The following is a 26908-nucleotide window of genomic DNA, read 5'->3' on the forward strand; positions in this document are numbered from 1 at the left end:
TTTGGTGGAGCGCAGGGGCCCTGCGGGGTTCACCCGAACGCCCCGGGGAGCGCAGGCCCGCTCCCTTGGAGCCAGAGCCCTCCGCCCCCGCAGCTCCGGGCGCGCGCGCACTCGGTCGGCCGGGACTTGCGCGCGCGGGCGGGGAGGGCGGGGCGAGGAAGGGGCGCGGCCTCCGCGGGGCGGGCGGAGGGACGCGGCCGCCTCCGCCGAGGGGACCGGCCGCCGCGGGGAGAACGCGCCAGCCCCGCCGCGATGCCCACGCGCCCCGGACGCCTCCTCCCGGCGCTGCCCCGGCGGCTGGCCCGGGCCGCGCTGCCGCTGCTGCTGCTGCTGCTGGGCCATGGCGGCGGCGGGCGCGCGGGCGCCAGGGCCCAGGAGCCGGGCGCGGCGGCGGACGAGCTCCCCGCGGCGGGCGGCGAGGACGGGCAGGACCCGCACGCCAAGCACCTGTACACGGCCGACATGTTCACGCACGGGATCCAGAGCGCCGCGCACTTCGTCATGTTCTTCGCGCCCTGGTAACTGGCCGCGCCTCCTCCTCGGGCCCCGCCGGCGCGGGTGGCCCCCGCAAACCCCGCAGGCTGCGTCCCCGGAGCGGCCCTGGGCCGGGGCCTGGGGGGCGCGGGGCACCGCGGGGGCGCGGGGGCGGGCGCGGGGCGGTGCGGGTGAGGCGCCCGCGGCTGACGTGGCGCTGGGCGGCCTGGGCGCGCAGGAGGGGGCGGTCCCCACCCGAGGGCCGGACTACGCCGCCCCTCCCCCCGGGCCCCTCCCCCGAGTCCGGGACTGGGCGAGGGCAAGGGCGCCAGTCGACCTTTGGGGCTGCTGGGAGCCCGGAGGCCACCCCTCCGTCCCCCGCCCCAAACTTGCTGCGTGGCGGGAGGCGCAGGCCTGTCGGAGGGGCCGGGCCGGTGGGCCACGTGCGCCCGCCGCCCGCACCCAGGGGTCCCGCCGCGCCCGGTGCCGTTCGCGCGCTGCAGGGCTAATGGTCTGCGTGAGGGTTTAATTGAAAAATAGGAACTCACGAAGGTGTGGTTTCATACTTCGTGTGTTCATCAGGTGGGACGGGGCGGCCCCGGCAGAAGAGGGTCCCTGTGCTACCGGAGAAGCGCGAGTGCGAATCCCGGGGGCGCCTCCGAAGCGCGGGGGGCGGGGGGGGCTGTGCCCGTGGAGACGGCCCCCCGGGCCTCCGCGCGGCGGCCCCGGCTCCTCCTCGCCTTTGCTGCCTGGGGGCCTGCTCGTCTAGAAAGGGAGACGAAACGCTTGCCTGTTGCCACGGCTCTGGGCTAGGGGCCAACCCCGGGGACCCCTACCCGGAGAGTTGTCCCGGGACTTCCCGGGGTTCACCCATCACAGGGCGTGTTCTTCCAGGGCCTGGACGCCCCAGGGAAGGGAGGCTCTCGGGGCAGAGCCGAAGGCTGGAGTTTGGGCCCAAGGCAGTTTGCAGGCTTCCTGCAGGAGGTGGCGCCCGTCCCAGGGTCGGGGAGCAGCTCACTGAGGTGTGGGAAACAGAAGATGCCTAAGAAACACGGCCTGTTCAGAAAATGTGCTGGTGGAAATTGGAGGAAACTACCCCCCCCCCTTTTCTTCCCATATTCAGGCTTTTGCTGTATTTCATTCAGTTCATTTGGGGCGGGCTTGAGTCACAGCTGTCATTTATTCACAGTGCTTCAAGTTCCCAAGAACCAACTGACTTGGGTTTTTAGAACCACTGTGGTATAGAAAAGTACCTAAAGTAATTATTTCATATCAATAGTTACTATCAATAGTTACGCTGGGAAGGAGTACTCTCAGTGTAACTATTCCAGTTATGTACACTGCCTAGTTGGAGTTAATTCCAGTGGAATAAACGTGCATTTTCTTTTTTTCTTTTTAGAAGAAAAAGTGACATGTAGACATAGTAAGTCCATGCAGTGCCAATGGAGTTTTAATTTTGGAGTCTGTAGTACTCACCAGCTAGTGTTGGACTGAGTGAGGCAAATTTGAGCCCTTGGTACTAAGTAAATTTCTTTTTCATCATATGTGGTTTATGATCTTTTAGGTGGATGCCCCCAGAAAAAGTAACAAAGTTTTAATTTTGCTTCCGAATAGTGTACTACAGAATACTTTAAACAGATGTGTGGCGTTTTCTATGATGACATTTAAAAGTTAACTTCAGCAGCAGATTGGAACTCAGAATATGCTGTGGACTCCCCCTTCCCGCTCATCTCTTTCCAGTTTTAGTCTCTGTGGGATGTTAGGAGCCCACCTGTGATTTGGTGTCAGGGGTACCATGTAATGCAAGCACTGATCTATGTATTTTTGCTCTGAACTTGACTGATGTAGGGTAGTCCTGCTGTAGACTTTGTGCCAACATCTTCTCTAGGGCTAGTGTGCGGGTCACACTGAGCCTGATGGTGACAGTGAGGTCAAGGTTGGGGCCACCTCCTTGGGAGGACCAGGTAGCTTTGCCCTATTACATGGCCACAAGCCTCCTTCTGAATGCAGCTGCTGTCTCAGAGGTTCATGCTGTAGCCGGAAGGGTCCCAAACCAGAAGTTCCAACTACATGGCACCGATGGATCTATCACTGAGAAATCACCAAACACTTAAATCTACACCAAGCACATGCTAGGTATGGGGAACACAGTCGTAAAAAGGATAATGCTGTCTTCTTGGCCCGTGTACCACATACACTTACATATAACACTGGTTTCCCCTCACAATTATCTTCTGGAAAAGAGGGAATCATATTGTATTCGAGCCTCTTATAAAGCAAGGATTATCTTAGCTGCCCAAGAAAGTGCTGCTTAGGGAAGGCACATTTGCTTGAAGCAAACTTTTTTTCTGCTACCTTTAGTTGTGTATTATGGAGGTCATCTGTCAGAAAAGAAAAGAGATTTGATTTGATTGAGAAATTATTAAGAAGATAAGCAGGTTAAAGATCACTTTAAAAAGCAGTACAGCAAGTAGTTACATTGTTGACATGAATACACACTTAGCAGGTGAGTGGGGGAAAAAATACCCATGTGCCATAATGATACCTGACTGTACTTGAAGCTTGAGATAAAGTTTCTAGAATTCAAATATGGCACTGCAGACAGCTGACAGTAAAGATGATCAGCTATATGACTCAATAGATTTAGTTGATGGGAAAGATGCTGATGATGTGAAAGGCAGCAAGAAGCAATAATTCTAAGTTAACGTTATTTTAGATGATCGGTGATTTAAAAAAGCTCTGTGTAGTTAAATTCATGCAATGAATATTATAAGCATACATTTGCTTATATCAAATTCAGAAGTTTGAGTGGACACAAACTTTTTTTAAGCTTCTCATTGGAGAATATGCAGAATTGATTTAATTTTGGGGTTGCTTTGCATTTGCAGATACTTGGTTATATGGTAGAGGAGACCTGACTAAACAATAAAGGGGCAATTATAGCAGGAAGCCGCAGTAGAGGGAGAGAAGAGAATGGGCACAAAATAGCCTGGGAAGTCAGGGCTGACTTCTTGGAGGAAGTGACACCCAAACTAAACCTGAAGGACAAATAGGAATTAGCTAGGTGGGTTTGGGGAGGAAGCGTTAGAGAGAGTATATAGTGATTCCAGGCAAGCCAAGCTCTGGCCCTTTCAGAAAACTGCGAATACTGCAGTGTGGCTGGGGGTAGACTGCAAGGGAAAGAGGCGGCTAGGGTACAGAGTGCAGTGGGAGGTCAGCAGGGACCGAATCACAGAGGATGTAGCACAGTACCTTGCTAAATTTGGATGTCCCGATGAGAAGAATGCAGGGACTTTCTGGTGGGTTATAAGGAGGGGAGTGAGGTTCTGTACTAACTGAGCTAACCCATCTCTGCTGTGGTGTAAAGTAAGGATCTGAGAGCCCCATTGTCCCGTGGAAATGGCTGAAGAGTGGGTTGGGCATCCTCTGACCCTGCACTCAGTATGCTTGTTCCTCACACCTTGTTCCAGGTGTGGGCACTGCCAGAGGCTGCAGCCTACTTGGAACGAACTTGGAGACAAGTACAACAGCATGGAAGATGCCAAAGTCTACGTGGCTAAAGTGGACTGCACGGCCAACTCAGACGTGTGCTCCGCCCAGGGGGTCCGAGGATACCCCACGTAAGTGCGACGGGCACATGCTTCCTGTATCTTCCAGGTTTTCCACATCTTTTGGCCAGCTCCCGTTGGCCAAGGAAAGTCTAAGTTACATTTTTGGTATCTTCCTTTGTAGGTCTGAGGAGTGAGGAGATGCTGAATTTAAGCAGGCAGTCCCTGGTGTTAGAAAAGACTATACTTAACACTAAGTCTATATTGGCTTTTTGTACCTTGTATGGAAAAAGCCTTTAATTAATCAGTGTTGGGTTTTCCTGTTTATAAGCGGTCTCCATGAGGTCCTGTCACGTTCGATGTTCACGAGGACATTGCACAATGAATGCAGATTTTGTCATCAATTTAGTATGAATTTTTGGTCACTACTGTATTATTTCTAAGCATCTTTCCTAGAGTAATTTTCCATGTCACTAGCACAAGGCTATTTCTGTTGGACAGAAAGGTAACAAAATGGAATACAGCGGTTCTGACAAGTGATGTTCTTTACTCCTTTGACAGTTAAAAGTTTTTTGATTTTAAGAAATAGAAATTGAAACTGGCTTAATAAACAAAAGGGGATTAATGAGTAGGCTGTGAGGGACACTCTGAAACTCAGCTGCAAAGATTTGGGGGCCTGTTTCTACTTCGTCCCCCTATGGTGTCTTAACTTTCTGGCTCTGCTTCTCTCTGTTGCCATGGTGGGCTTGGGCACACCACTAACTGGCCAGCTTGGATAGTCCTTGTGGCCAGAGAGGCAGGATCTTGTAGGAAGACAGCAGCCCCATTCAGACCACATGGCAACTGCCAGAGTGAAGGGCCCTTCTCCAAAACAGGGAAGACACCGGTTCCAGAAGGATGGGAGAGGGGTTGGCTACTGCACCTCCCAAAATGTTTGTTTCCATTGATGAATTAAGTGAAGTCTCTATAAAACCTGAGCTTAGCTTCAAACCTGGGAGTCAATATGGAAAAGAGGAAGGAGCTCTGGGCAGGAACCTAGAAGCCAGGGTTTGAATCCCACTCAGCCCTACTATCTACTTGTCATGGAACTCTGGCTACATTGTTTAACCTCTGAGTCTGAAGTATGGTGCTGATATCCACCCGCACCCCCCTAAACTGTTATTAAGTAGAATATGTGCAAACACCAATCTGAGCATACCCAGCAAATGTTGGGTTTCCCTAACATTTGGAAATTTGGCATTTCCACATAGGACTCCGGAACTCTTGGTCTTTGGTGAATGCTTGCTAATCTAAGGGCCATAATTCAAGTCTACATCAAGTCAGATCAAATAGAGATAAAATATCCCACTATCCACACCTGCCTAAAGGGCTCCACTGTCCTATGCTTCATAGCATTGCCTTTAAACTCTGCTTGAATAGAGAGTTTCCCAAAGAAGTGGTCACTGAGTAGTGGGAGCAGGTGAGGACATGGATGCTCACCTGTTGAGAGCCTGTTACTTCAAGGCACAGGGGCAGCAGAGATGGTTGGCTGTGGTGGCCACTCTTAAAACAGCTGGCCGTCTGTGGCCACGTGGCTGTGTACACCACAGATGTGCCTCAGGGAAGGGGAAACAGCAGGAGCTGTAACAGGGCTGAGACGGCACATGTTAGAGGGCAGCAGAGAGGGGATTAGAGGGCTCCACCTGGACCTGGCTATAAGAGCTTATCTGGCTGCAACTCCATAGATGCTTGTCACAGATTTTATTTTTTTATTTTATTTTTTATTTTTTAAATATATCTTTATTGATTTCAGAGAGAGGAAAGGAGAGGGAGAGAGAGAGATAGAAACATCAATGATGAGAGTCATTGATCGAGCCCGCAACCCGGGCATGTGCCCTGACTGGGAATCGAACCCCGATTGCCTGGATCCTAGGTTGACGCTCAACCGCTGAGCCATGGCCGGCCGGGCCTTGTCACAGATTTTAAAAGATCTGTGTTGGGTCATATGTCCTGATTTTTATTTAGATGATACAGTCTCCCAAATAAAGCCATGCATTGACTTTGTGTTGTAAAAATAAAATTAAATGAGCTTCACTATGCTGAATGTGGTTTGGGAAGAAACCTCCATGACCATGACACACAGGTGCCTGAGGAGAGATGTTTTAAATTGAAGCAGGAGGCAGAATGTGCTGCATAAAATGTAGTCGTATTAGGGCATCATAAGTTACCTGTTGAGCTTTTACTTCTTCTAAAGCAGCACTCACCTCATAGAGACGCTGCAGGGCCTGAGTCGCACAGTGAATGTCAAGGCCTGAGCGTGAGCTGTGCGTCAGCGTGTCTGCTCTTACGTCCTTCCTGGCACCTTTAGCTGGAGGAGGGTTGGAGAGGGGGGCATTTGGGTTCCCTTGCCCCTACAGCGGCTAACTATGCTCAGGAAAATGTTGAGGTCTTCCTTTTGAGTCAGGAAATAATCTTTATTATCTGGGAAAACAGGAGGAGGGGCAGGGCTGAAAGAGGTTTCCTAGGGCTGCGTAACAGTGCCACAAACACGCTGGCTAAAAACAAAAATTTATTCTCACAGTTCTGGAGGCCAGAAGCTTGAAATCAAGGCAGTAGCAGGGCCATACTCCCTTTGAAATCTGTCAGATCCTTCTTTGCCTTTTCCCTGCTTCTGGTGGTTTGCTGGCAATCTTTGGTGTTCCTTGGCTTGTAGATGCATCACTCCAGTCCTCCCTCTCCCTGTGGCCGCCTCCTGCGTGCAGGCCTCTCCATGTGTCCAAATTTCTCCTTTTTATAAGGACAGTCGTAGTAAAGGAGGGCGCACCCTATTAGCTGCAGTTGAACTTACCTCCATAACATCCTCTTTCCACATAAGACCACATTCTCAGGTACTGTGGGTTAGGACTTCAACAGATCTGTTTTGGGGGACACAATTCAACCCAGAGCACCATCTCATCGCTTGTGGTAGAACTTTTGTCACACTGTTTTCCAGAGTGAGCCATAAACGGCGATTTTTCTCCCCTACAGTCCTCAAATGCCCATATGGAGGTTGGTGATAGCAGAATAGTTTGGGCCTGTACTTTGGCCTTATACCTGTGGCTGTCTCTCCATCACTCCTTCATCTCCTTCTATAGTGAGAGTTGAAGTCTGACTGAACAGTCTATAAAGGATGCTCTAATTCTATCCCCAGGCTCTATGAACCGTAGGAAGAATCTCAGACTTGGGCAGGCAGAAAGATTTTCAATCCAAGAAGAAGAGATTTTAAAAAATTGTTTATTTTGTTTTTGCTCAAAGCACACCAAAATAGAAAAACATCACAGGTTGGGTTTTACTGATTTTTTTATATATTTTTAAAAAATAAATCTTTCTTGATTTCAGAGAGAGGACAGGAGGGGAGAGAGAGAGATAGAAACATCAATGATGAGAGAATCATTGATCAAGCCCGCAACCCGGGCATGTGCCCTGACCGGGAATCAAACCCCGATCGCCCAGATCCTAGGTCAACGCTCAACCGCTGAGCCACGCCCGGCCGGGAGGGTTTTACTGATTTTTAAAGTTAGCAAAGAAATGGGGAATAAGCTTGACAGCATCTGGTCCTTCCTGATATTTTGAGGATTCTGAAGCTCTTAGTGGAGAGAGGTGCTTAGAAGAGGGAAGGGAGGTGGAGGACTGTGAGCATCTTCTAGTTCTCTGGGCAAAGCACGTATTTCCAGAGCTTCACTTGGTCCCACGGGTGGGGGTGGGCATTCATAACTGTGAGATTATACTTTTGAGTTGCTTAAAATGTTAAACTTCAGGAAGTCATAGGCATACCGGCCAAATCTAGTTAGACTTTGGTGTTCTGTTATGGTTGTAAAAGTATAAGTTAAGCTACTGGGAAGTGGCACATACATACTTTGTTGGAAGCACATTAGTAATGTCGCCTAAGCCCATCACAGGATCTCATCACCTGGGTGAGGCCAGTAAGCCGGTTTTAATTCAAATACCTACTGCAGCCAATGTGTTGGTTTTCTCGTATAGCTGTGAATCTGCATTTTAAGGCATTTGGGGAGTTAGCTAATCAAACACACAGCTCTGATCGCTGCACATCTTGACTTCTTAAATTCTGACCCTGCCTATTGGGCATCTACTAACAAACTCCAGGTACATGCTGTAGAAGTGTTGGGGTGTTTGAGGCGACAGGCTTGCCAAAAAAAGCTAGTCTGTTTTTTGTTTTTTTGTCAGTAGCCACATTTCCCTCTCCATCCTTGACACCTTCTGTTAATTCTGTCAGTAGAAGAATTCCCCCCAATTCCTTGACACTTTCTACAAAGTTTCATCTAGAGCATGTTTTCCCATGACCAGGGGCAGGAGACAAGCTCTGGAAGCATTAGTTGCAGCCTCTGGTGATGTCTTTTGCTCACCTCTAAAGGAGTGCTCCGCATCCTATCTGCAGATATCTTTAGAGGCGAGTATGTGGAGAAAAAAAGAAGATTCCTTCTCTGTGGGGAAGTGAATAGACTATCAGCCACTGTCAAAGTTGTTCTTATAGTTGGAGACTTGAATTCTCATGATACCTGGATGTTCATGCTCTGTAAGAGTCGAGGAGCTGACATGGCAGTCTGGAAATGCAATGATGTTTCTACTACAGTTATCATTTAAAGAAATAAAAAAAGCAGAATGTAAAACTACCAGAGCCTGGGAGGGAAGGGTAGCAAATGCCTGGCAGGGAGAGCTTGAGAGTTCTGCAAAGCCAAACACTTGCAGCTGGGGCTTTAATTCACAGCTTCAGGGTTGATGTGTTCACCTCAGCTGTATTTTTCTTGAATACAGTATAAAACTTTAAAAATTTTAGGATTATTGAATATATTATTTCCTAGAATATTTTATTTTATTTGCAAGTTTTATCAGAGAGTGGCAGCTACGTACCTGGCTGCAGCCCATTGATAACTCATTTTCTAATCGCTTCACTAAAGCAGTTTGCTCCCTGATATGACAGCGCTCTTACTCAGAGCAGTTTGAAGCGCTTTAAAAATCTGCTCTAATCCTTTGTTACCCTTTCAGCTTGAAGTTTTTCAAGCCTGGCCAAGAAGCTGTGAAATACCAAGGTCCCCGGGACTTCCAGGCACTGGAAAACTGGATGCTGCAGACGCTGAACGAGGAGCCCGCTGTGAGTGCCCAGAAAGCCCCTCCCTCTCTTTCTTCCTGCCTTTTTGGGTAATAAAGAGGCCAGTTTAGGTGAAAAATTAAGGATACCATTTTAAGGCTACTTTTTACTTATTTATTACTCATTGATATAATAAGTAAAGATTAACTTCTTTTTCCTTCCCAATTTTTTTTTATTGTGGTAAAATACACATAAGACTTACCATCTTCACTATTTTCAAGTGTACAGTTCGATGGCATTAAATACATTCATAATGTTGTACCACCGTCACCACCATCCATCTCCAGAACCCTTTTCATCTCTAAAACTGAAACCCTACAGTTAAACACTAACCCCCCTATCGCCCTCCCCCAGCCCCTGGCAACCACCATTCTACTTTTTGTCTCAATGATTTTAACTCTAAGTGTCTTATGTACAGAGGTACTTAGAGTTAAAGATTAACCTTTAAAAACTTTTTATTATGGAAATATTCAAACATGCACAAAAGTAGAAGAGTCTAGGGCAGCGATTTTCAACCAGTGTGCCACCAGAATTTTTAAAACATGCAATATCTGACTATTAGGGCACTGACCTCTTTTCCTTAGACTGTCAAAAAAACGACAACAGCCAACACAAATAGCCATTGGATGTGAATGAATGAAAATGATAATTTTTTTGTCAGGTCGGCAAAAGTATATTTTTTGGTGTGCCGCAGAATTTTAGTAATTAGTTTATTCGTCATGAAATGAAAAGGGTTGACCGTCCCTGGTCTAGTGAGTGATGTATGAATGATGTGGGGTGTAATGAAGATGGTATCCCATGTGCTCACCCCCCAGCTTCAACAAGTATCCCCATTTTGTCAATCTTGTTTTGTCTTAGCTGCCTCCCTGTCCCTTGTTTGGCTGCACTCAGTCCTTACCAAGTGTCATTAGTGAATATTTGAGTGTGCATCTCAGAGATAAGCATGTAGTACTTTCTAATGTGACCTCACTCTCACCTGGAATACAGTTAACAGTTATTCCTTAGCGTCAGAGATCCACTCTTGCCCACCTGGGGTCAGGGCCAGGCCTACACCAGACTGTCCAGTCCAGGCCAGCTTTGGCCCATACTCTCCACCTCCCACAGCTACTAGCTCGATCTCACTCCCACTCACTATATCCAAAGTGTGAATCTTTCCTTTTCTTCTCAACCCTGATTCCCTAAGACCCTAACTGGCTTTGCTGATAACATAATTTAATACTCTTAAAACTTTTAGTGTCTTAATGTTCCTCCCTACACTAGGGATAATATCAGGAAATTGTGGAAACTGTATGATTTCCGAGAGATTTTTTAGAAACATAACTCTGTGTAGAATGTTACTAAGAAATACTTATAATCCTCTCCTTCTCCATTTGACATTGGGAGTCTTGATTTTTTTATTGAAATCATTGGCATTGTAAATCATTCACTGCGTGTCCCTTTGCATGGTGCTTTCTGGTGAGTGCTGAGTGCCAGTCCATGGGGCTCTGGGGGCTTTGGGGTCTGTGGTGTTGTACTGGTGGGGACTGGAAAGGTGGCCAGTCTTCCCATGCTCAATGTTCCTGATGAAAAATTTAAGAGCAGCCGAAGTCTGTGAATGTAATTTTAATTTAAGCACTTATCTGAGACTACTTTATTGTATCAGATAGGTGTTCACAGATGTAAAGGTGGCTTGTGCTCATGTGCAACTCTAGTGGTCTTTCAGGGGCTCAGCAGCTATTGGTGTCATTTTCCAGGGTGTCTGTGTGGTCCTTCAACTCTCCCCCAAGTCACAGCTAATCAGAAACCTGCTGCTTCCTACCCATACCTGTACTCACATTTTAAAGTCTATAAGTATATGGTGAAGAATGCTGGAATGTGGTGTTGAATAAGCTCACCAGAGACTTATCTAATTTTAGGTAACAGGGAAAACCACAAACCTCTCAGGATAATTTGCATGAAGGCTGGGGAGCCAGGTGTGACTTTCATGTAGATTTAAACTTTAACTTGTTTTCTTTATGAAAATGTTCTCTGATGAGAGGAAGCTGATTTTAAAGAGGATGTAATAGTCTCAAAAAAACTTTTAAAATAAACTTTTCACCAAAAATAAACAATCTTAAGAAACCCACAGCCAGTATTAGGATGGCTGTGAGACTTCATCTGTGGGCCAACTTCCCGTTCGTAGGGGACAACCTGACATGCAGGCTGGGGAGGACTGTGGGGAGGGCCAGGCTCAGCATAGATGTCCTGAGAACCAGTGTCCTGACTCTGGTGTGGGAGGGTGTGGTTGTATGGAATCCACCCATGGCCACCCTAGAGCCACAGTTAACCCACTGGCCGTGTCTTAGTCCCTCAGAGCAACAGGGACCTCAGACCATTGCTAGAAACAATGACAGTGTGCCACACTGTACAAAAGCTCAAATATTCCAACTTTATATTGCAAAGTGAAGTCCTTTTCAGTTTGAACTTTGCTGTTTATTGTAAGCAGACATTTTTTTTAAAGTTTCTCTCGTCTGTATTTATACCTAAGCGACCTGATACGTGCATTTTTATATTTAGACAGGATAAATTTAGATTTCCCCCTGAGTGCATGGCAATAGTAAAGAAACTCAAAGGGAAGAAAACCTACCATTTCTTACAGTCTACCCCAATTTTTGTATTTCTGTGTTTGCTTCTGTGTTTTCCTCTTAAACAGTTATACTCATATAAACATAGTTTACATCGTAAATGATCTCCGTATGTAGTTATTTTGTTTTTATGCTGGTCACGTATCATGTGCATTTGCCATAGTTCACCTCTTCTCTGTCAATGGATGTTATTTATAATTTCCTTCATCAGAAATGGTATAAGGAACGTGTTTTATCTTTTTAAGGACTTTTTCCCCCATCAGTGATGTTTTTAGAATATATTCCCAGACATAAAATAGCAAGGCAAAATAAAATAAAAGCAAGACCACTTTTATGGCTCTTGATCAATATGGGCAGATTTTATTTCTTAAGCATCTAGAGTGTGCCCACTTCTGTTATCTACTGTGGTGTCCCATGCGGCGTCTGCCACAGAGCACAGAAAGTGATGGTACCCCCTAGCTGCCATCGGTGACTTTTAATGCTGAAAGCCCTTTGAACATCTTACAACGCGCAGAGTGCTTTGTTCCACCTGTTGGAACTCACCGACTGTTCACCTAGCCGCCATTCTCATCATTGGGCTTCCTTTGTGTGGGTGCCTGGCACCTTGGGAGCTTTGACAGGACAGCAGCAGAAGGGAAAGCTTCATGGGGTTTATGATTACAGCGCTGTGCACCTTTGAGCTGTCAGCACTTTTATTTATTTATTTATTTTAAATATATCTTTATTGATTTCAGAGAGAGGAAAGGAGAGGGAGAGAGAGAGAGAAACATCAATGATGAGAGAGTCGTTGATCAAGCCTGCAACCAGGCATGTGCCCTGACCGGGAATTGAACCCCGCTCGCCTGGATCCTAGGTCGACGCTCAACCGCTGAGCCACGCCCGGCCGGGCTGTCAGCACTTTTAAAGCTTTTGGTGATTTAACTTGGGTATTCTTTTTATTAGAAATATGAACTGCTCGTAACAATTGAGTAACATCCATGTGTCTACAGCAAAATGGCAATTCAGTGATCTCTTCACCCCAGCTGTACTGGTCTCAAAAATCGACAGACTTAGAATTGTATAGTTAGTACTATGGTAACTAAATAGTTATGCTCCTTGGTGTCCGCTCAGGTACTGGCGGCAGAGCATCTTTTTTTAAAAATTTTTTTATTGATTGATTGTAGAGAGAAACACTGATTCGTTGTTGCACTTATTCATGCATTCATTGATGGATTTCTTTTTTTAATCCTCACGTGAGGATATTTTTTCCATTGCTTTTCAGGGAGAGTGGGAGGGAGAGAGCGAGCGAGAAACATCGCTGTGAGAGAGACATTGACTGGTTGCCTTCCGCACGTGCCCTGACTGGGGCTGGGGATCGAGCCTGCAGCAGAGGTACGTGCCCTTGGCCGGAATCAAGCACGGACCCTTCAGTTCACGGGCCGACGTTCTGACCAGAGCCAAGCCGGCCAGGGCCATTTGATTTTCATATGTGCCCTGACCAGGGATTGAACCTGCGACCTTGGCATATCCAGACAATGCTCTGACCGACCGAGCTCCCTGGCCAGGGCAGAGTCGTCCTTCTTAAAAAGCCACTTCTTGCACCTTCATTGTGTGTTTCTGTCGCAAACTCAGTCATGTGAGTTACATTCTTTCTTAAAAGTACAGCTCATGTTTGCACTGGGTTTTTCTTTGTTGCCATAATTCATCTGGATTTACCTTCTTGTCACCCACTTTTCTCTCATCAGTCCTTCCAGGTTTTACCTTCCTTCACGGTTTTCTGTTACTTGCTTTTCACCATGTGTGTGAATAAATGACAGCCAGGCCAGCCTTTTCTCGGGTGGTTTTTTGTTCTGTTTTGCTCTCTTTGTGCCTGTAGGCACTCCTTCCTTCAGATCCATCAGGAATTTCATTTTGTATTCTATGTGAAACCTCAGATCACACTTCAAAGGACGGAACAGAGTGCTTGTTGTGGGAGAAGCTGCTCTTTAGTTTGTCTGCTCCATTTGGTTGGGTTTGGGGGCAGCAAAGGACAGGCTGGGGTGGGGATGGTGGTCATCTGCTTCCTGAGGGGCTTCTTATTGAAGTTTCCCGAAGACCTGACAGTCGAATCCTGCCCTGGCCTCTCCCAAACAACAGCAGCCCCTAAAGGTTCAAGATAGCCAGGTGAGGAAGGAGATCTGCAGAAGGCTCTAGAGTCTAGACAAACACAGGTCTCCTCCTTGCTGGCTTTCACTAAGTCTTCACAGACAAACTCAGTGACTGTATTTTTGTTTCTTCCTATTAGACACCAGAGCCAGTAGTAGAACCACCCAGAGCCCCTGAGCTTAAGCAGGGGCTGTATGAACTTTCAGCGAGCAACTTCGAGCTGCATGTCGCACAAGGTAAGGCAGGCGGATCTTGTGGGCGTTCCCAGTGGGATGCACACCTCAGAACCTGACCACTCATTACTTCTTGACTTGCTGGGCTGGTTCTTGCCACCTGAGAGCTCATAGAAAGCAGCTTCTGTGGCATAAGTAAGGATTTCCCTCTTCAGGGACCATTAACACCATTGTTCAGTGCTCTTCCTCTCCTCCTCTTTGTCCATGAGGAAATGAGAGTTTTCATGCTAAGCTAAAGCCTTCGATGTGAGAATTTGGAGCTCACAAATCGTGAGTGACACACCTAATTCATACACTAGCTGGGCAAGTGCATCCTTGGACAAGAAAGTGTGTGTTTATATTAATGTTAATCATATGCTTATTGATCTGAGGCAGAAAATAAAACTTTCTCTTGTCTGCCCTGGCCGATGTGGCTCATTTGGTTGGAACACTGTCCTGTGCACTGGAAGGTGGTGGGTTCAGTTCCCAGTCAGGGCGCATACCTAGGTTGTAGGTTAGACCCCCAGTCAGGGTGCATATGAGAGGCAACTGATCAATGTATCTTTCTCACTTTAATGTTTCTCTCTCTCCCTTCCTCTCTAAAATCAATTAAAAAACAACTTTCTCTTAATCAGTTTAAACTAGAATTTAGTTTGTTTAGTGGAACTATTATAACGTGAGTCAGAGTACGTGTTCTTTACACTTAAGATCTTTTCTTAGAGCACATCTCATTTTTCAAAGTGGTCTCTAAATATGGAAATGATCTGTTTGTGTTTCTGATTGTTAATAAGTTCTTCACACATTTCAGAAGAGTTGGCTCAGTAGTGAATGACTTGAGAGCACGTTCAGCTTTCTTGCTGACTCCATTCTCAAATGCTACCAGGGAGAGGAATCCTCCCCTAAGACTGGGTTGGAAATGTGAAAGGGGCTTAGAATCGTATCTGCCCTTGTGACTTTGTGCCTCCAGGGAGTCAGCGCCACCCCACTCAGTGTCTGATCAAGTTCCCCACCACACTGAAGGTCAGAAATAACCGTGATGCCTTCAGCTGTCTCCCATTTCCCTTAGAGATGGCTGTTTCATTTGTGCCAGTGCTCTGACAGTGGAACTCTGAGAGTTTTCCCTGCAGGGGACTCGCTTTAACTTGAGACCAGCTTGGGCTCCCTACAAATGTGCTACGAGAATCACCTCGTTGTAGACCATTTCCCACAAGCCACCTGGTCCGTCCCTCAGCAAGGCCTCGCTGAAGGGCAGTGTCTAGCTTGCTGCCTGTGTGGCTGGCACAAGGCTCTCTCCTCGGAGAGCAGCTGCCTGCCTTGCAGCTTCCCGTTGCTACTCTGATGGGTCCCTGGATGTCCCGTCTCCACCTCCCCACACAACATTAGTAGCAGTTAGAAACGGGCGCAGCCTTGAAGCTCAGTTGCTAATTTTTTGAAGCAAGTTTTTCACCATTTCCTTCAAATGGGTCATTGCCATAGTGACGAGGCGCTGCTGTGAGTGTGGATGTGGCCACCTCCTGCCCAGTGCCAGTCACATTTCAGTGTCTACTGGTTCCTTTTCTCTATGGCCACAGCCTGATTTCAGTCTGGTCTCAGCCTGACATCTTTTAGGCCCCAGGATGGTCAAGGTAGAACAGCCTAGAAATATATCTTCAGTGTCTAAATAATGATGTTTGAGGGTTTGGGTTTTTCCTCCAGCCGAGGGAGTAATAATTAGTTTTTTAAACCTTCTATTTTATTGTGAAATAAAACACAGATACAGGAAACAAATGTAGGGCTTAGTGAGTTATTATAAAGCAGTCACCCTGTAACCATTGTTGAATTCACCAAGAAGTGAACCTGCCTCCCTCCACGCACCCATCCCAGTCCCAACTGCCCTGAGGCGGCGCTGTCCTGATACAGGGAAACGGCTCCTTGCGTTTCCTTACAGCTTCCCCACCCCAGTGTGTGCTCCTAAATGCTATAGTTTAGTTGGTCTTTTAAGTATATCTCATAAGTCTTTAATTTACATGTACCCCAACATCTCTTTTCCTTCCTTGCGTTTGGTTTGCTCACCACGTAGGCTGTTTGACCTGTGGAGTCCCTACGATATGGCCTTTACTGGCTGTGCCCCCATGGCATAGCTTAATGTGTCCCCGATTTCTCTGTTTATTCCCTGTAAACTGCTACTTGGATTGAGAGACATCATCAGTTTCCATTTGATGTTTTTGGGGGTTTGGGCAAGACTTCATAGCTGCTGAAGTCTCTCTGAGGTCAGCAACCATAGCAGTCACTGCCTAGATGTGTTCATTCATTCTGGATACCAGATGCTGCTGCTCTGAGTCAAGCATCCTGTCTTCATTTTTTTAGCAAGAGAAATTTGCCCTGGTTTATCAGTTGGTTATCCAAGCCAAGGTAAATGCCTGATTTTTTCCCCTTTGCTTCCAGTTTTCCATATAATAAGTGGGTTCCCTATTGTCCTCCAAAGATGACAGATTTGTTTGTGTTTTGAGGATCGTTAGGAACGCATAGACATTTTTGATGGAGAGTCCCTTTTTACCAGTGAAGGGTTCATACTGGGCTGAGCTTTCCAAGAGGACAAAGATGAGATGTTCCCATTCAATCTCTAGTTAGGTGTCATGTAAATTACACTCCTTTCTCCCCCTTTTCTGCCTTGGCTCCCACGGAAGGCGACCACTTTATCAAGTTCTTTGCTCCATGGTGTGGTCACTGCAAAGCTCTGGCTCCGACCTGGGAGCAGCTGGCCCTGGGCCTCGAACATTCCGAAACTGTCAAGATTGGCAAGGTAAGTGAAGCCCTTATTAAACTGGAAATAGACCGCTTTGGCTGGATTAATTAGCCCATTATTCATTCCGTGTGCAAAGTCGCAGACTTGATTTATTATTTCCATTTAGTGTGCCACTTGATAATTCATTTCACCTTCACAGATGGCAGCCCGGTTTCGAGTGTGCTGGCTTTTCCACAACCCAGAGATAAATTATGGCTTTGGCTCCTTTGTTTATTTTGAAGCAATGGCCAATTCTGAATTGGCAGCCCCAGAGCCCTTTCTGCAAAGATAGGGGGCGAGCCTTAGAGAATGTTCACTGGAAGTACTTGGACACTGTCCACATTTGATCTCACCCAAGAGCTCTTTCCTGAAGGACCCCGGGCTCTGCGTGCCCATAGGCACGCGGGAGACCCTCCCTGGTGAGCCCCAGCTGCTCTGCTGCCTGGAATCCTGTCCAACTTTTCCCACTTTGCTCAGAGAAGCCAGAAATGATGTCTAACAGCTTCTGTGTAACTGGATTTTCTCAAAATATCCAGCAGCTTCTGCCCCATCGAACACTTTTAATCTTATCCATCCTCTGGCACCCACCACACATCCCTGCCTGGATTTCCTTTAATAAAAATCTCATTGTCTACATTGCTGGCCATTTCGTAGACAGAAGTCCCGCTGTGTGTCCAGGAGCTATAGTTAATAAGATAGTCTGCTCAGCGTGGCGAGATGGTCAGAACCATAAATTTGGGAGTCAGACAGACCTCGCTGGCCAACCCGCAGCAACTTCTCCACCCCTCACTCTCCCTCTTTGTGAAACTGAGTTGAGGTCTAACTGGTGGGCATGAGGATGAAAGTAAGAAGTTTAGCAAGGAGCTTGGCATGGAGCAAATGGCAAGTGAATTGTACTAGTCGTTAGTCAAATGAATTTTTCAGTGTTGCCTGCGACACTCAGTAATGTGTCCTAATATACATGTGTGTGATTATATTTATTGAGCATTTCATGGAAGTAATCCTAATCTTCTTGTCTTCCTATTCCTTGTATCCTCACTTTATCTTTTGAACTTTGATGGGAGGTTATTTTTATTTTCAGTTTATGTCACTAAAACACTCAGTCTAAATAACTGCCGTGGTCCTTCATCTCTGGATGTGTGTGTGCCTGGGTTAGACTAGACCCAGAGCCTGCATCCCCTCTGGATTTCGGTCGCAGGCTTCCTATGCTTCGGGTCAGCGCTGTTAACTGCTCTCTGACTTTGGTTTTGCCTGATAAAGTAACATTTCCACTCTCCATTATTCACAGTGAGAAACAACCTAGTCCCACACAGCTGATTCTCGTGCCAGTAGGAAAAGAAAGAAGTGACTTAGGATAAAGTATTTCATGAAAATGTTGAACAAGCAGGATCTTATAAAGATTTGAATGAAACAAAAAATGTGAAGAGCTGTGATAGTTGGTAAATGGAGTTTATAGACTTAGGGACATAGTATAATCTTAATTTGACATCTTTTCAGTTTTATATTTATCAAATACCAAGTACTTCTATTTAAAATTGGCCACTTGCTCGTCCTTGATTTTAAAACTCTAAGTTGGAACGTGAGAATAAATTTCTAAGCATTGTGACTGGTGGGGTGTCCGTCACCGATGCCAGGCCTGCCCCTCCCGTGTCAGGCTAGGCTCCCCTTCACCTGTTAACCTGCGCAGGGTGAAGTGCTGCTTCCTAAAAATGGGAGAGATAGTCATGTCTCTGAAGTGAATGTCGTCATTCTCTCTCCCTTAGCTCAGGTGTCTTTGGGGCAGTGTCTTTAGGAAAGGTTTGTAGAAACTGCAGCCCGCTACCTGAGATGCTACAGATCAGGGGCTTTAGAATTTAAAAAAACCCAAAAAACTCCCAAGTAGTCCATTTTTGTCAGGAAGGCTCACAGCGGTGCTGACTGGCACTGTGGTTTGACTTGCAGGTGGACTGCACACAGCACCATGAGCTCTGCTCGGGAAACCAGGTCCGCGGCTACCCCACGCTCCTCTGGTTCCGGGACGGTAAGAAGGTGCGTCTTCAGTCTCAGTGGTGAGACAGACGTTGCCCTTACTCACCACGAGCTGAGCTGTCAAGGGGCTTGACAGGCGTGCAAATTGCCAGAATGGACCGTTTGGGCACCGGTTTAAAGGATACATGTAATGAAACAAAAATGCCTTTCTCTTAACTGATAAGATTTGAGTAGTTGAGAAAAATTGTCAGTTATTATACTGTTTTGAAACCTTTCATTTGGCTCAGGTTATCACTAGAATAACCCAAATCTGTCGTACGGTAACTGAGATCTGGTCGTGACCGCTGAGCAGGGTCATGTTCACTCTTGGTAAGGTTCTCACTCCCTCCCTGCCCTCCCTGGCCAATGGGCAGCTTCTCAGAGTACCTGTGGGGCAGCCGGGCTCTGCAGAAGGAGCAGGAAAGTTCTCTCACCAAAGCCAAACCCTCGGGTTATAGTCTGTGCTCTCCCATTTAAATCTGCGTGTGCAGACATCACACAGCTCACACAACCGTGGGAAGGCACCTGATGGCACGTTCATGTGGGTGAGTGGGGGAGGGGGAGGTTTGTGTGGTTCCAGCACATAAGTGTACTAACTTGGCCGTGTTTCTGTGTGGCCCTTCTCTGGACAGATTGACCAGTACAAGGGAAAGCGGGATCTGGACTCGCTGAGAGAATACGTGGAATCACAGTTCCAGAACGCGGACAGGGGCGCCCCAGAGACCCCGCCCTCGGAGGCCCCAGTGCTGCCTGTAGAGCCCAAGGCTGACAAGGTGGGTGCCTGCCCCAACGCCTCCCGCAGAGGGCTTTCTCCTGTGATGCTGGGGACACTGACAATTTGAGGACAGTACAGAGCAATTCAGATGGTTGGTTACAGCTGACTTTTCAACATGAAGCATTTTCTTTGACTACTTTTACATGCTTATAAGGGCAAACAGAAACAAAAGCTTCCCTGAAATCCTTGTAAGGAAAATCCTAAGAGTGGAGTCAAGACTCCGGGAACTTCCTCCTTTTGATTAAGTCAGCGCTGTGCTTGAGGGTATTTGCTCTGAAAGCTTGTCTGCTGCCTTGTGGGCTGCATCTCTGTTCATTTCCACAAGATGCTGCAGGCATTTTACTTGAGCCTGTGGTTTATAAGGACGGTGAAAGATCTATAGAAAGTTGAAGGCAGGTGCTGGAGGACCTTTAATTTGCTCAGCAGTCTCTGACTTGCTGAAGGTATCTTCATTCATTCCGACAGTGTGAGGTTTTAGATTCGTTCTGTGATTATCGAGCCCTTGTTATGTTTCAGGCACAGTCCTTGGCTGCCAGGAAACAAATCAAGTACGGCCATGTTCCTGCCTGTGCAGAGCGATGGGTCTAGTGGGGTACATATGAGATCACATACATGTAGGTGTTGCAGGGGCTCTGATAAAAGTGTGTGCAGGGCCAGTCACTGTTGTTTGAGAGAGGTGGGGGCAGATAGGCAAGAAGTGTCATTGGCGAGCTGACAGGTGCACCAGTGTTTGCTGGAGAGGTGTGAGGAAGGCCTGCCCCGTGGAGGAGCATGAGCCAGCAGCACTGTGGTAGATCAGCTGGGCGTGATCGGGCAGGGCCGCTGTCGGCTGAGGGACGGGGTAAAGAGGACAGTGCAGGGCAGGACGCCAGAGAGAAGGGGCCATGGGAGCTGGGCTGCAGAGGACTTTGTCAGCCAGCCAAGGACTTGGGGATTTATAGGGACTCATGGAAGCTTTGAGTTTTAGAAAGACGACTGGCAACAGTGTGTATGAAAGAGATGGAAAACTGGTGTATTAAGTGATAAAAGATGGTGAGACCCCAAACTAAGGCGGTGATAGTGGGATGGAGAGCAGGAGACCAGCCAGCATAAGGAGTCCAGCTCTGAGCGCAGTTAGGAAGCTGGGGTCGGTGGGGTCTGAGCTGACAGATTCCTGGCATCGCTGGTGGACGATGGCACCAAGCATGTGACGGGCCAAGGGTGAGAGGTGATGCATTCAGTTTTCAAGCTGTTGATTTTCAGGGCTGTGGTGGATATTTAGGTGGCGATATGAGTGGACAATTAAATAAATATTTGGAGCTAAAGCAGGTTGTCTACACTAGGTTTATGTGTCTGAAGTTTTAGGTAGAAGCCAACACGGAAGCCATGGGTGAAAATGAGATTTAAGGGGAGTCAAAGTCATGTTTTCCCAGGAACACAACGCTTGGATTTCCTAGCTAAGAACTGTAAGGCCTGTTTGTCAACACATCTCCAAAACAAAATACTTAAAGTTGCTACTTCAGTTCACACAATTGTACTTCATAGCATGCCAAGGTCTTACCTGGGACATTGAGGGCAGAGGGAAGGCACAGGGCGCCCTTGTTCCTCGGAGAGAGGGCAGCGAGCCAGGTGTGTCTCAGCACCTCCCCACTAACCTCCCACCCCTCAGCATGTTCAGAAGAGATCACAGCATACTGGAGCCTTCTCTCCCTGAGCCCCAGTTGTTTGGAATTGAAAAAACCAGTGGAGCCACCTACCCATTCTCCCAGGGTGGGGGAGTAAGAGGCCTCTTCGTCCCACAGCCCATCCCTTAGTTGGACTCTTGCAGGTGGGGGACTGCCTGGGTGTTAGTTAAAAGTTGAAGTTTTGGTTTAAGAAGTAAACAAATGACTTTGTAGTTGTTATGACCACATATGTTAGAGGAGTGTGTGTGTCATGGTGGTTAGAAAGGTCATCCCAAATTGAGTATAATTATATACTATGGATGTTTTCATCAGAGAACGGTTTCTATTTATAATAAAGTTTTCCACCATTAAGTGGGGCTTTCAGTGAGTGTGGCGTCCTGTTTCTGGACATAAAGAAAGATGGTAGTGTTCTACAATGGCCCCCTTGGCACACACCACCTCCCAATCACTGACATGCGTCACCTGATGCCAGACTCAGGCAGAGCAGCCCTGGTACATTTAGCCACATGATAAATCATCCATATTCTTGCTCTCATGAGAGAATAGCACATGTATTTCTGGGGAAACACGAGACATGCTTCTCTGAAGAACTTTGGAGATAGAATCACTGTAGAGCAGGCTGCCTTGTGGCACCTTTCCCCTAATTACACAGCCAGAGCTTAGAGGAACAGTTTTTACATTTACTTTGAATGTAAAAATGGAAAGAAGCCTGTTCTATGTAAAACACATCATTGCCTGTGCTTTGGTAACTTTTTGTAAGGTCTCTCTATGACATAGAGGAGATCATTTTTATGAGTCCATATGCTTAGAGACTGGTCGAGTCAGTGGGAGAAGCCATGTGTACAGACTGCAGGAGGGCCTAACGAGAGGGTGTCTGGACTCTCCGGTGTCGGTGTTGGAGACTCCACGCCTGGGAGGTCAGATTCGAGCCCTGTCCGCTGAGAGCCGACTGGTCTGCACTCCCGAGTCCTGAAGGATAGCAGCTGCACCTGCACCCGCCCTGGGCTGGCAGGGAGCAGAGTGCTAGACTGTGCCCTGCCACCCCCTCGAAGCGTCTCATGGGCTCAGGACCCATGGGACCTGTGATGAACCTCCGCCCTTCAGAGGCACAGCTCTACCCTTCGTGTCGTTTGTGAAATGCAAGTTGTGTAGGTATTTTTGTGTGACCTTGGAGTATTCATAACAGCACTTAAAACTATTGATTTGTGTTTCTGCAACCCCGGAGCATGCTCCCGCTGTGCTCTGAGTGATGTATCTGAATTGTGGCTTTTCCACCCCCTGAAGGGCGCTGTGTTGGCACTCACGGAAAATAACTTTGATGACACTATTGCAGAAGGATTGACCTTCGTCAAGTTTTATGCTCCATGGTAAGTGGCTCCTTAATTAGAAACTACTTTTCCTAGTGCACTGCGGGCCCATCGTGCTTTTCAGCTCAGTAGCCAACCCTCCAGGATCACGGTTGGGCAGATACTCCATTCACACCTAGGTGGTTGTAGGAAATAAGGAAACGTTACCTGGTGCTCCTGTGTTCAGTGTGCTTGAGTGTGGGTGGCATTCCTACACTGTTATTTATGGAGGGGGAGGTTAATTTATTTTGAAGTTGAGTCTGCTTTTCAGAAAACAGGATAACGGGGGACAATTATGACGGCCATACAGAGCTTAGGTTCTGTGGCATCTGTGCTCCAAATAGATTGCTTGCTTTGGTTAAATAAATATAGCTTTGCTCCTTAGTCTCTTTTAGATGTCATAGGGAAATCTGGTCGAGCTCAGCTTTCTGTTAGAGCCATTCAGTATGTGACCTGATGACCTGCACCTTCCTCCCACACGGCGTGCAGGGACCGGGGCAGAGGTGGGCTGCGTGCACGTGGTATGAGACCAAGGCACCCCGAAGTGGCCCAGGACTTCCCGTGAACTACTATAACTCTGGGTGTCCTTTAATTCCTTGAAACCTTAGTTTCCTTAGCTGTAAAATCAAAGGATGCTTTGTCTTCACAAATGAAACATTCCATTTGGGAAAGCAGAGTGCTGGGGAGAATGTTAGATTCTGTCTTTAAAAGCAAACAAGTAAGGTCACCACGTGTCATTTTTGCTCTTTAGTTTGTTTCGTTTCACATATTCATGAGAAACCATAGTAGCAGGGATAGAGTTGGTGAGCCCTGGCAGGTGTGGCTCGGTTGGTTGGAGCATTGTACCGTGCGCAGAAGGGTTGCAGGTTCGGTTCCCATTCAGGGCACATACTTAGGTTGCAGGTTCGATCCTTGGTCGGGGTGTGTACAGGAGGCAACTGATCGATGTTTCTCTCTCTCCCCCTGCCCTTCTAAAAGCAATAAAAACATATCCTCAAATGATTAATCACCTAAAGCTGTATAGATCAAGTTTGAAGACACAAGATCCCCCTTTTATTGCAGGGCAGCAGTTCTTGTAGTGGGGGAGGGTCAAAAGAGGGACGCAGTTCCTGGCAGAGGGGGAGGGTTTGACCGATTTGGTCAGGGCTCAGTGCTCACCCCGAATCACTGAAGCTTGAGGGAAGCTGTGAAGTTGTTTTGAAATGTTGAGACCATAAGCAATCAAATCTAAAATGTTTTTGGCGTTCAAGTGATTAAAAAAAAATGTTTGGAGTCTGTCGTTTCCTGCTCATCTCCTGCTCACTGTGCATTCATAAACCAGTTAACCCAATTTACGTGTCATGGAAATGGTCTCAAAACCCAGACTTGTTTTCAGACCAGCTTGTTTGTCTCAGGTTATCCAGACGTCTACTTGGGTTGACTGCCTGCCTTGTTTAGGATGGGGAGGAAGAGAATCGGAGACTTTGGTATTTTATGAATTTCTAGGCAATTGTTGACTGCCTCATAGAAAAGCAAAGCTTGGCAGCGAAATGTAGGCGAGTGGCCTACCCCAGGACTGACAAGGCTGTCATTGTTCTGTTTCCAGGTGTGGCCACTGTAAGAATCTGGCTCCTACCTGGGAAGAACTCTCTAAAAAGGAATTCCCTGGCTTGGCAGAGGTCAAGGTCGCTGAAGTGGACTGTACTGCTGAACGCAATATTTGCAACAAGTACTCGGTGGGTACCTGTGGATGAAAACACTTATGGGGATGCTAAGTATTGGAGCAGATCCCACATGGAGCTGGAATCTGGTATCGTGGACTCAGCCAAGATAACTCACACTGCTCTTGTCCCCTCAACAAAGCGTTTCTTGTGTCCTTTTGAGGTGTTTTGTTTTTTCATTTTGAAAAGGAAAAGAGATGCTCTCTGAAAGAAAGGCTTTTTCCCTCTGTTAGTACACACACCTCAGTGGGGATTTTAGGCCTTGCCATCTGGGTGAAGGCTGGGAGGTAACTGAGACTCCACCCTGGGGAGTGGGTGTCCCCTGAATGCACATTTTCACTGACAGACAGCTGCTTGTAGCCTTAATCAGATACCGAAGGGGCTTATTTTTTTGACCTAAGCTAGCGTTCTGAAGTCCCATGGCCGAATAAAGGAAGCATTTGAACATAAACTTCCTCAGGGCTGTACCCACAGGCCAGTCTTGTGCTTGGATTGTTCATGTAACTGCTGCCTCCTTTCCGAGCAGTTAGCACCATCTAATAGCCCGCAAGATTTGTAATTTGTACTCTTTTGTGTTGCTTTCTTAAAACACTTTTGAGGCTTCTGATGTTCATTATCTCATCAGATTGAGAATAGGATGTAGCACAGAAACTTTTTACTTATGAGGAGATGCCAGTCATTTTTTTGTGCCTTACATTCTCAAAAGAGAAAAGAGGTGAGTTTCAGCTGGAAAGTCTATCTCCTTGAGGATCTGCTACTTAGTATGGCCCCGAGTGGCCTGGACATCACCAGGCAGCTGGTCAGAAATGCAGGGTCTCGGGCCCCACGCTGACTTTGACCGGGGCCCAGGTAAGCGCGTGCATAGGAAGGACTGAAGCTCCACCTCCAGGGAGGGCATCCCTTCAGCACTAGTCGAGACTAACTTTGGGTTGGAAAGTGAATAGCCTCATGCCTGCTTTCTGAACTATCTGGTACTTTCAAACGGTATGTACATTTTTAAAATTTAACCATAGACTTTCCTGGCCACAACCATAGGGTTTTTTCTGGTTCTCTTTAAGAAGTAATTTTTGTATCATTCAGACCACTGGTTTTCAAACTGAATTTTTTTCTTTAAAGGTACGAGGCTATCCCACATTGTTGCTTTTCCGCGGAGGAAAAAAAGTCAGTGAGCACAGTGGGGGCAGAGACCTTGAATCGTTGCACCACTTTGTTCTGAGCCAGGCGAAAGATGAACTATAAAGACGCAGGTGACGTCGCCTCTCCTGCCGGGCCCCTGGACCGAGCGGAGCAGCATCAGGTGGTGGTCACTCAGAAAGCGGAATGAACCGAACTTGTGGTATCTTTGTGTGTTTTTAAGCCAACGCTCTCTACAGATTCTTTATTAAGTTTCTCTAAGTAAATATGATCCCTTTGCAAACTAAGTATTTTCAGTGGAATCTATCATCCTCTTTAACCTTCTCTTGATGGAATCTAAATGGCTTCCTTTGAGACTAAAATAGAGTTGAGGAAAATCAACTTGCTGGACTGTGTTTGGCTCCTGAGTGATTTTGGTGAAAGCATCATCCAAAGCATAGTTTGAACTGCCCACGAGCCTGGAAAGGTGGCTGTGTGGCAGTACTGACGTTCCTCTGATCTCAAGGTCACAGCTGACTTAAGGTGGCTGGTCTGTGCTTGAAGCAGATTTAAAAACAAAACCCCACAACTCTAGAAGATATCTTCACGGCCACTCCTGGATTTTGTTTTTGTTAATACTTCTCTCCTGGCAAGAGGTTTGCCTTGATGAAAGCAATGGTACTTTTGACATGTGCCTGAGTAAGTTAACACTGATGCCATAATCTTACATGTATGTCGACATTTGTCAAGTCAGTTATTACTGTTCAAGGGATACTTGTTTGTTTTTCATGGGTGAAAGATTTCATTAGCTATGTTAACATTAAGTCAGGATCCATGTGAAGATTTAAAGTCCACGTTTAAGTCCATGTTTAAGATTTGATATCTCCCGTGGAAAATGTGGGCATGAAAAGCTCCACAAGGCTCATCCTGACTGTTCCGTTAACTCAGAAATATTCTGGTCGTTCCTGTCACCGGGGGAAGAAGACTAGATGAGCTGGTCCAGGTCGGGCTGTCGGGGCCTAGGGGACTCGGCAGCCCCACTACAGGGCCCTGGTGAGGCAGTTTCAGTTCTCCTAGTTCGTCCCTTTAGAGACTCACTGGACATTGTCTGCCTTCAAGGAGGTTGACCCTCTGCTGTATGAAGAGTGGGGTTAACTTGCCCCTAAGACCAAAGAATGAAGTAGGCAGGGCTGAGTCAGAGCTGAAGCAGGCTGTGCTTCCGTCAGAGCTCGCGCCGTCGTAATTCACGCCACCCGGTCGTCAAACATTTTACCGTCACCCTCAGAAGTAACCAACCATAGGACTAGGCTCCCTTAAGATACATACCTGTATGTTCTTTGCCATCAAGTGACTTTTCACAATAACCCCTCTGTGTCCACCACTCTTCACCCCACCTCCTGTGCTCGGGGGAGCTAGTCACTTGGCACAAAGTAACTGGTGGTACGAATCTTAG

At 47.1% G+C, this 26908-nt stretch overlaps 1 protein-coding gene across 1 annotated transcript; it reads left to right on the plus strand.

Annotated features, from left to right (window-relative positions):
- Nucleotides 1-252: 252 nt before the first annotated feature.
- TXNDC5 (thioredoxin domain containing 5) lies at nucleotides 253-26868 on the plus strand. The gene is made up of 10 exons (XM_087820655.1): nucleotides 253-518; nucleotides 3945-4094; nucleotides 9045-9150; nucleotides 14014-14110; nucleotides 16753-16868; nucleotides 18792-18878; nucleotides 19490-19630; nucleotides 22581-22663; nucleotides 24228-24357; nucleotides 25459-26868. The coding sequence occupies exons 1-10, from the start codon at nucleotides 253-255 to the stop codon at nucleotides 25579-25581; spliced, it is 1299 nt and encodes a 432-aa protein (XP_087676781.1). The 3' UTR covers nucleotides 25582-26868.
- Nucleotides 26869-26908: the final 40 nt, after the last annotated feature.

Source organism: Miniopterus natalensis, chromosome 9 (genome assembly GCF_054644295.1).
Source record: "Miniopterus natalensis isolate mMinNat1 chromosome 9, mMinNat1.hap1, whole genome shotgun sequence".
NCBI classification, from domain to species: Eukaryota; Metazoa; Chordata; class Mammalia; order Chiroptera; family Miniopteridae; genus Miniopterus; species Miniopterus natalensis.

Bases quoted from the DNA above. Each gene is read 5' to 3' on its own strand.
- TXNDC5 (XM_087820655.1), top strand. From the start codon at position 253: ATGCCCACGCGCCCCGGACGCCTCCTCCCGGCGCTGCCCCGGCGGCTG. The intron at 519-3,944 runs GTAACTGGCCGC...ACCTTGTTCCAG, and splicing joins GTCATGTTCTTCGCGCCCTG to GTGTGGGCACTGCCAGAGGC. The intron at 19,631-22,580 runs GTGGGTGCCTGC...CACCCCCTGAAG, and splicing joins TAGAGCCCAAGGCTGACAAG to GGCGCTGTGTTGGCACTCAC.